This window comes from Cherax quadricarinatus, chromosome 68 (assembly GCF_038502225.1).
Source record: "Cherax quadricarinatus isolate ZL_2023a chromosome 68, ASM3850222v1, whole genome shotgun sequence".
In the NCBI taxonomy this organism is placed as follows: Eukaryota; Metazoa; Arthropoda; class Malacostraca; order Decapoda; family Parastacidae; genus Cherax; species Cherax quadricarinatus.
Genome location: NC_091359.1, coordinates 1,145,652 through 1,156,589, shown reverse-complemented (window position 1 = coordinate 1,156,589; position 10,938 = coordinate 1,145,652). Strand labels below are relative to the sequence as shown.

The window sequence follows — 10,938 nt, the reverse complement described above, 5'->3', positions numbered from 1 at the left end:
AATAGAACCGCTGAGAGACTTGTTGATTTTAAGCAGAAGCGTGCGATCGCTCGCCGTGTCATCCGTGAAGCTAAACGCACTTGTTGGCGAGACTATGTTTCCACCATCACCTCTGCTTCTTCTATGAGTGCAGTCTGGAAAAAAGTGAGGAAATTGAGTGGTAAATACTCTCCTGACCCGGCTCCTGTTCTACGGGTCACTGGTGTTGATATAGCAAACCCTCTCGACGTTGCCATTGAACTTGGCACACATCTGGTCCGTATTTCCCGAGGGCTCCATCTATGCCCCTCGTTTCTTTCCTCAAAGTCTGCCAGAGAGTTAGTACCCTTGGACTTTTCTTCTCTCGGAGAAGAACAGTATAATGTGCCTTTTACACTTCAAGAACTGGAGGCAACGCTCTCAGCTTGCCGATCATCGGCAGCTGGGCCTGATGACATTCATATTCGTATGTTACAACATTTACATCGGTCAGCCCTTGTAGTCCTCTTACACCTCTTCAATCTTATTTGGGCACAAGGAGTTCTTCCCCAGCTGTGGAAATCTGCCATTGTTCTCCCTTTCCGCAAACCGGGTACTACAGGACATGATGCCTCCCACTATCGCCCCATCGCTCTTACAAGTGCAGTTTGCAAAGTGATGGAACGCCTCGTAAATCGACGTTTAATGTGGTATTTAGAGACTCACAACAGTCTCTCCGCTAGTCAATATGGCTTTCGTAAGGGTCGTTCTACCATAGACCCCTTACTACGCTTGGATACGTATGTTCGTAATGCCTTTGCGAATAATCACTCAGTTATTGCCATATTTTTTGACCTTGAGAAGGCATATGACACAACTTGGAGGTATAATATTTTGGCCCAGGCCCATTCCTTAGGCCTCCGAGGCAATCTACCATCCTTCCTTAAGAACTTTTTAACTGACAGACATTTCCGTGTTCGAGTCAATAATGTTCTTTCCCCGGACTTCGTCCAAGCTGAAGGTGTCCCTCAGGGATGTGTTCTAAGCACAACACTTTTTCTCCTTGCTATAAATGATTTGGCCTCTGTTCTTCCACCCAATATTTGGTCATCACTCTATGTTGATGACTTCGCTATTGCTTGTGCAGGCGCTGACTGTCACCTTATTGCAGTTTCTCTCCAGCATGCGGTCGACCGTGTTTCCACTTGGGCCACCACACATGGGTTTAAATTTTCAAGTACCAAAACTCACCAAATTACTTTCACTAGACGCTCTGTTATCTCCGATCATCCTTTGTATCTCTATGGCTCCCGTATCCCCGAACGTGATACAGTCAGGTTTCTAGGCCTTCTCTTTGACCGTCGGTTAACCTGGAAACCTCACATTACCTCTCTGAAGGCAACTTGTCACAGCCGGCTAAACCTTCTTAAAACCCTTGCTCATCTTTCCTGGGGAGCTGATCGTCGAACTCTGCTTCGCCTACATTCAGCCCTCGTTTTATCGAAACTCGATTATGGTGACCAGATTTATTCCGCGGCCTCTCCTGCTACTCTCTCTAGCCTTAACTCTATCCATCACCAAGGCTTACGTTTGTGCCTTGGTGCTTTTCGCTCTTCCCCTGTTGAGAGCCTCTATACAGAAGCAAATGTTCCATCCTTGTCTGATCGCCGTGATGCCCATTGCCTTCGTTACTATGTACGCTCTCACGATCTACACAATCCTTCCATTTATAGAATGGTCACCGATATTAGTAGACATTCTTTATTCGTTCGCCGCCCCTGTTTGCTCCGTCCCTTTTCTCTTCGCCTACTTTCACTCTTGTCTTCCCTTCAGTTACCACCTTTATATGTTCATGTAGCATCTCACTTTTCCCTACCCCCCTGGGAAGTTCCAGCTGTTCGGGTCTGTTCTTTCTCACTCCCTTGCTCGAAAGCTCAACTGCCTACGGTGGCTTCCCGCTCTCTTTTTCTTGATCACTTCCACTCTCATTCTCATGCCACCGCTGTGTACACAGATGGCTCTAAGTCTTCAGACGGCGTCGGATTCGCAGCAGTGTTTCCGGACAGCGTCGTACGAGGGCATTTACTATCTTCAGCTAGCATTTTTACTGCTGAACTGTATGCCATTCTTGCAGCACTTATTCGTATCGCATCTATGCCTGTGTCATCATTTGTAGTAGTCTCAGACTCCCTTAGTGCTCTACAGGCTATACGAAAATTTGATACATCTCATCCCCTAGTTCTCCGTATCCAACTTTGGCTACGCCGTATCTCTACCAAACATAAAGATATTGTTTTTTGTTGGGTCCCTGGTCATGTCGACGTACAGGGCAATGAACAGGCAGACACTGCTGCGCGGTCAGCAGTATATGACCTACCAATTTCCTATCGAGGTGTTCCATTTCTGGACTATTTTGCTGCAATAGCTACCCACCTTCGCACCCGTTGGCAACAACGTTGGTCAACTCTGCTCGGTAACAAACTTCATTCTATTAAACCGAGCATAGGTTACTGGCCGTCTTCTTGTCATCAGTGCCGAGGTTGGGAGACCACTCTCTCCCGCCTTCGCATTGGCCACACTCGTCTTACTCATGGGTATCTCATGGAGAGGCACCCTGTTCCTCTCTGTGAGCAGTGTCAAGTTCCAGTATCGATTAGCCACATTCTGTTAGACTGCCCTCTCTATCAACGAGCACGCAGAATTTACCTCCAACGTCGTCTTCGTTCCCCTACTCTCTCTTTACCTTCCCTTCTTGCTGATGGACCCTCCTTTAATCCTGACTCTCTCATTGACTTCTTGACAACGACTGATTTACTCCACAAACTCTGATGATACTTTTCGCACTCCCCTCAGCCCTTTCTGGTTCAGTCTCTTGCTGCCCTTTACCCTTTCACCATCCACTGCCCCGCTGTTATCCGTAACCTGTTGCTCATCCATCTCCCTTTTGCCACCTGATGCCCTCGCTTCCTTCCTGCCCTGCAGCGCTGTATAGTCCTTGTGGCTTAGCGCTTCTTTTTGATTATAATAATAATAATATAATGCATGATTATTGCACAGCTCTATCCTAGTTAGGGCATGAATAACATTTTTGACATGGTAGTTTTGTGGTGTCACCAAGTGCAATTTTCTAGTAGCATGTTTCAAGTTCATTTGTGTTCTCTTAATTGCAGTTAAATATTACCTTGGTATATAAGTAAAATTTTGCATTATTCTTTCAAAACGTGCATTATATTATTTTTAATCAAAATACAGTATGATGTCTCAAGTATGTCCTTCATTTATTTAATTGCAATTCAGCTTCAGCTGTATTATTAGGTAAATAAGAAAACATTGCCAATATTTCAAAATTTATTTGGGATGGAGAGTTGGAGAATTAGGAGCTATGTTAGGGCTGTGGGGGATGCACTGCCCTCTAAATGTGCATGTTGGTCTGGACTCCTGGGTACCTGTATATTGAATCACTACCATTTCATTTATTTACACTTGGTTTCTTAAATGGTACATATTTTATGTAATAATTGATAATTTTTATTTATTAACAGTATTATCTGTCACAAATCGTGTTGAATATTTCAGAAAATTTAGATTAATAGATGGGTTTTCCTTTAGCAGTGTACTTCTCATAAATCAGTGTTCATAAAGTATGAGCACAAATTTACTAAAGCATTTTATTATTTTACAATCACCATATATTACAAAACAATGAACGCCAGTAATACGCAGCAGAGTCTGACAGAAGCTGGAGCCTTACTTGTTATCATCAAGCTCCAACTCCCTCCACCACACTCTTTGTTCACTCCATCATACCAATGAAAAGTCAAGAAGTGATGACTAGTTTTTATGCATATATTATACATAAATATATATATATATATATATATATATATATATATATATATATATATATATATATATATATATATATGTATTAATATATATATATATATATGTGTATATATATAGATATATATATTATTATATACATATGTATATGCATGATTTTTAAAAAAGCTAGTTAAAGCCATTATTACGTTAATCTTAGATGTGTACATCATTATAAGTGACCATTATTTTCTGGTACAGATACAATTTAACATTTTGTTCATCAAACTTTTCTAGGCATAATGGCAAATTTCATTAAACTTTATCAACTGCTTTTTTTTTCACATTTTTAAAGAATTACTTTACCAAGTTTGTAATGTGCACCACATGGAAGGTAACAGTAAACATGAGTGAGCTTGAACAAGAAATCTTGTGGCTTAGGGCTTCTTTTTGATTATAATAATAATAATAATTGAACAAGAAATTGTGGTAAGGTGAAATATTGGGATTCTTCCTTAACCCTTAAATGGTCCAAACGTATATATGTTTTTTCAACATCTGAAAGTATGTAAAAAAATGTAGATTCTTTTTTTTTTTGTTTTACATTTGAAAACGTGTAAAAAATTTTTATCTACATTTTTTTTTGTTATATTTGAAAATATGTAAAAAATAGATCTACTTTTGTAGCACTACGAATTTGAACGTCGATCCGTTTGGACCGTTTAAGGGTTAATGGGCTCAATGCTCAATTCTTGTAAGAACTGACTAGTTATTTGAGCCAAAAGTACCACCATGCTGCCTCGACTAGGTCTGTAGTCATGTTGAAGATTAATATTGATTTGAATTTAGAGCAAATATATTATGGTATGTATTAAATGTAAATACAGTAAGCATGTCACATGTGATTTGCACACATTGTCTACCTCAGCGTGACTAGAGTCTGTAGGTTAACCTGGGATTTATATATTAATATTGAAAACTTTTTTTAAACTTTTACTGTTTTATTGCACTTTGGGAAGTAAAACTGAGAGAGAAATGCTTTAGGTTTATAAGAGCAAGTTTCATAAAAAAAAAATAGAACAGTAGTGTTAAGCAATTATTTGGATTATTATTAACCACATTTCTGCAATTCTTTATCATCTACCTGGTAGTATTTGGTTTATATTGATTTCATATTGTGTATTATACTTCATGTTGTGCTGAATGACCCCTCAAGGATAGCCTTTTTCATTTTGTGAGTATACAGTAATAATTTATGAAGCAATGAATGCAGAAACTTCAAATTTCTAGTTACTAATATGCTAGGCCAGCATCATGAAAACAATTTTATATAAAATTTGAGAGTATTTACAATAGAATAACATAAGTAGCATGAGGAATGCCTACTACAGTCTCCCCCTCCCTGACACATTTTGAATTGATGAAAACCTAGAAAAGGCAAAAAGCAGTTAGCTTTGAAATACAGGAATATGACATGATTAATCAGACTGAATGGCAAAGCCCATACAACAATTAGTTGAGAAACCCAGGATCTCTTTTAAACAGACTTCAAACAGGTTCTAGTTTGTGCTATTAACCAATGGCACAAACTATCATACAGAATGCCACTTCTAGTTAGATACGAAATAGGGAAGTGTACAAATTGTATAGTACAGTACTCTATTTTCATGCATTATTTTTTTATTTATAACAATAATGTGGTCACTTGTGAAGATGTACATGAGCCATGTGGTCTTTCAACTTTGTTTATTCATATTGACGAAGGGAGACACGTTTTACACTCTAGTGATGGGTAACAGCTTCCTGCCTCACATATACAGTATATGTGTGTATAATATATATACATGTGTGTATAATATATATATATACATGTGTGTGTATATATATATATATATATATATATATATATATATATATATATATATATATATATATATATATATATATATATATATATATATATATATATATATATATATATATATATATATATATATATATATATATATATATATATATATATATATATATATATATATATATATATATATATATATATATATATATATATATATATATATATATATATATATATATATATATGCGCGCGCATGTCAGTTAAACTCCTACAGTTAAAATTCCATCTAAATGAGGAGCTAAAAGAAACCCAATGCCTAGAGTTGTAGTTGCTCCATTTCATCGGTTGTGCGTTTGTGACAGGACCATTGATTTTAAGCCTCAGTGAGCCAATAAGACATTTCCCACCCAGGTGCTGGAAATTATCCTATTGAAGTATTATTACCCAAGACTTGAAGTCCATGGTCATGACACTTTCATAGGTCTCTTGAGGGTTGTATGTATGTATGTATGTATGTACGTGTGTAAAGTTTGTATATTACGTGTGAGCACGGTTCTAGTATTCCAGTGCTAAAGTTTTTATTTATAACAATGTGTAAATGATGTAAAAAATAATAAATTAATAATAGCAAAAATAATTTGCATTTTAATTTTATGTCCTGCCAAAAAAAAAATAACTATACAAGTAAAGTGTTGAATTGCAAATGATAAACTTTAATTCCTTACACTATATATTTGATCCTCTGAAAAGAATAAAATTACATTCTACATTCCCATAAAAAAAAATAGGCAGCCCTTGCTCAACTAGATATGGGCAGAGACTAGAGTACCTTTCAAGGGGGATGTTCCTTCTTGCAACAAATGGACTCTCGATAAATTCCTTTAAATTTTACCCCTTTCCTTGGATAAAATCTAAATACCCTATACCCCTCCCTCTGCTTTGTAGGAATACAGTATGTACCCTTGTGCAAGATCCAACCTCTAGCCAGAAGGAAAAGGAATCTCTATGGGCCCTGTCCTAGTGAAACTTCTGCTGATAGTAAAGTTACTCCAATGAATGGAAACAACCTTCTTAGCACTGCAGATCCAGGATTGGCAACAGAAGGTATACAATTCCCAGTGTTTCTGTTAGTTCACCTACCACCATTATTGTATTATCTGAAAGATGATTGCACAATTAGTGCTCTTGTCTAAAGAGATGTTTCTGTTAAACCTTGCTCAGTCAATTCTGGAGGTCCCATCCTGGCACTTACAGCAGCAGAGATTACCATGGTTTTCTTAGTTCATTTTAAATTTTTTTATTACACCATTTTCAGGAAAACTGCCATATGAACTGTCAACTACTCATCTTTACTTTCCTGTTTATTTCTTGATATAATATTTCCTTTCCAATTTTTTTTTTTACACTGACTTAGCATCTGCATTTACTAAAATATTCTTCATAGATCCAGCTGCTCTTCAAGCATAACATGAAATGCTCACAATGAATACACTAGTGATGGGTTATGATCAATAAACTCCTGCTAACACTTCAGCATATTTCTTGTGAATAATAATCCTGCAAACAGATGGCATACTGTTCCTGACACCGTATTCAAACACTTGTTATCGATCTTTGCATTGTACTACTTTGTCCATTCTCTCTCTCGACAGTCCCACCTTTCATACAAACATGCTCCAAACTGTTTTCACCCTTTCAGGGTCTAGACCCCTGATTTCAAACTTGTCCTCGGCGTCAAAGAATTAAAAAAATAAATAAATGACAAAGAATCTTTCTGAAGGTAATGAAATCAAAAGTACAAAATTTAATGGAAAACTTTCCATTTACCTATTTCAACTACCCAATAAAGTTATCAGAAATTGGTAATTTGGCCAATTTCACACAAAATAAAAAAATTGCCAATTTAAAAATAGGGTCCAGAATAAACTCTGCAGACATTCCTGGCACTAAAAAATCATTTCTTCTGTTCACTAGTTATGTCCCTAGGCCTCTTTTTATATTACGCTTTCTTTACATTTTGAATTTTTATTCACACAAAATAGCAAATTTACCGATATGCATACTACTGCAGTATTGTAATAACTGTATAAAAAATGTCAGTGCATTCCTAAATGCACATTAGACTGGCCAGTTGGAGGGGTATTGTACGAGTGACATCATTTGTGTACTCTGGAATACCAGCAAAAGTCGAACATTTCTGATATCTTGAGCTCATTTCAAGCTACTTTCAGTCCTGAAACCAATCAAAATCATATCTATTTCTGTAATTTATCTTCCATTCTACCAAATGAGACCAAGAAACCATACGAAAATACACTGTAAAGTCGCAGTTTTAAACCAAAAACACGGTTGCAGTCCCCCCTCATTATGCAATGTTTGTTGCAGGATTTTTTATATATGGTGCACTTACCACATAGATCCATTTTATCTCTAGGCCCAAATTTACCACTTACAGCTTGCATGAATGAGCCGAGCTCATGGCGGAGAACTAAAGGACTGATCCTGGCTTCAAAGCCGTAGTACAGTGGAACCTCAACTTACGAGTGTCCCAACATGCGAGTTTTTCGAGATACGAGCCGTCGCTCGGTCAATTTTTTTTGCTCTGAGTTACGAGCCAACATCCAAGTTACGAGCGAGCTTCCCTCACTTCCCTCTCAACCCACACACATCCACCTCGCTTGTGTTTATCTATGATTTCATACTTTAATTCCATGGACATCATCATCTTTTTCTCAGCACTGTCCTCTGCACTTACTTTCTTAGGACCCATGGTTTAAAAAAAGAAATCTGGCAAAATAACTCTACAAAATGCAAGCAAAACACAAGAGAAATGCTTCCACGGAGAGGTAAACAGTGCACTGAGTTGGTGATATTCTGAAGCTCCTCATTATTATTAATTTAGGGAGTGAGGGGCTCTTGATCTAGGGAATTGGATCTGTGCTCCAGTTCCCTAAATTAATAATAATAATAATCATTATCATTATAATAATAATAATGAGGAGCTTCAGAATGCCGCCAACTCAGTGCACTGTTTACCTTGCCAGGAAGCATTTCTCTCATGTTTTGCTTGCATTTTGTAGTTATTTTACCAAATTTCTTATCTCTAACCATGGGTCGTAAGAAAGTGCAAATGACAGTGCTGAGAAGAAAATGATGATGATGTCCATGGAATTAAAGCATGAAATCATAGATAAACAAGCGAGATGGAGGTGTGTGGGTTGAGGGCCACTGACAACATATGTGGCTCTGCCTATCTTCCACCTTCCATCTCTTCTCCCAGGTAAGTATGTATGCACACTTTATAAAACCAGTTTATTTCTTTACATTCTCTATTATGTTTTTATACAATATTTCTTATTTATAAATACACTGTTTCAGTGTTTTCCTTATGAAACTAGTGATCTAGTGCAGTTAGCCTTACAAACACTCCATTTTCAGAAGAAGAATGGGAAGACATGGTCAGTGCGGGAGCGGCAAATGGCCGCCACCACTCACCACATAATGACATTTTATTCATTCTAGAGTATATATCATGTATCCATGTTATTTATATTGTTTATGTCATATTAGATGAACTGTGACAGATAAATAAGCCATAGAGTTGATATTAGCATCATACTGAAGTATTTTGTCCTGCCTCCCGAGAGCAGGATTTCTGATGAAACAGATTAATGGATTTTTCAATTAATTTAAATGAGGAAAATTGATTTGACATAAGAGCAAATTGAATTACGAGCTAGGTCATGGAACAGATTAAACTCTTAAGTTGAGGTTCCACTGTACTATGGGACCGACCCTGAAAGGGTTAACCGACACCAATTTCCTTCATCAACTGTTATACTCTCTGTTATCCCTTATCTCTAATGATGTGCTTTCCTCAAACCTTCCACCTGAACCTTGTATAGGTTACTCAAGCCTTCCACCTTGTATAGGTTAGTCACTAACAAGTTTAACACTTTAGCATTATCACTATCACTTCTAGCAAACATGTATAATTCTTAATTGTCATTCTCTTTATGCTTCTCATGAAGCTTTATACACCTATATCACCACTCTGCTAAAACTGAATATTTTTTCAACATCAGTTATTTCCTAAGGTAGGGGTGACCTAAACAAGTAAGTCACCACCACTCATTCTCTAGTTGTCTTTCCAAAAGACAATCAGTGATGTTGAACTGCCACATTCCTGCCCATTACAGTACAAATGAAGAAAATTACATGAATGAGCTGGTCCATGGAGAATATTTCTTAATTAATGCACAGTGCATGTTAAAAGAGCTTAAATGTTTACTGTCTGAATCATTAAAATAATGGAGCGAGGTAATAGTAGTACTATAATAAATATTATTTCCACCTCAACAGTTCAATCTCTAAAATTATGCATTTTTTAACCTTGACTCATTTTTTTGTTAGTGAAGTCTTCTTGGTAATAGAGAGATTTTAAAGTGATATCACAGTTATCCAATATTTGTTTGTTGGGTATACTGATTTTATTTTTTTGTTACTCACTGCTCAAAACACACACTGGGATGCCTAGCAAGGTGTCAAACTATTTGGTGGTGCAAGCTCTGGTAAGCTGTGATGGGTTATGTGCACCTTGCTGGAGGAACACTTGGGAAGCAACAGCCATGATGCTGACTCATCTATATAACTTTTCAAACCTGTTCCTGATAAAAAAAAAAAAGAAAAAAATTACCTTCAACTCTAATATTATATGTGCTAAATATTCATTTATAAAAAAAACAAGCTGGTCCTTATAGATTCACACTGGAGACCATGGCCTCGCATATTTTTAACACTTAACACACAGCAAATTAAAAATAAGAATAAAGGAATTATCAACCCTATCCAAAATATTGCAATATGAGAGGGGTACTTTTAATCCTCAACTTTACTGGCTAAACCAAATACAGCCTCTCCTCACTTAATGATGGAGTTCCGTTCCTAAGAACACGTCAGTAAACGAATTCATCGCTAAATGAGGAGCATACTATAATGGTAGTGGGTTTCTGTCAACCATCTTTGATATTGTTTTAATGTCACCTTTGCACCATTCATAACATTCTTAGTAAATTTTTAAATGTTTATACAGTAGTGTACTGTATATTGGAATAAACAGAATAGAGGAAAATTAGCTCTAATATACATTATTTAGGTATGCACATTGGTCAGAGAGCCCGTCATAAGTCCGAGTCGTCAGTAAACAAGTACGCCACTAAGTGAGGAGAGGCTATACTTCAACTGATATTTTTATCCCAAAGGCCATTTACCACCAATGTAAAATGACCCAAAATGTTAAC

The 10,938-nt window shown here is 36.9% G+C and overlaps 1 protein-coding gene across 9 annotated transcripts in view; it reads right to left on the bottom strand.

Moving 5' to 3' along the window:
• Window positions 1-5,800: 5,800 nt before the first annotated feature.
• The window catches only part of LOC128697873 (transcription factor E2F8), a 58,649-nt gene continuing 53,511 nt past the window's right edge, over window positions 5,801-10,938 (bottom strand). For all 9 annotated transcript variants that reach the window (XM_070099548.1, XM_070099550.1, XM_070099545.1 and 6 more), the window contains one exon: window positions 5,801-10,305. In XM_070099548.1, coding sequence (XP_069955649.1) covers window positions 10,172-10,305 — 134 coding nt within the window. In that variant the 3' untranslated portion in view covers window positions 5,801-10,171. The remainder of the gene's footprint in view (window positions 10,306-10,938) is intronic.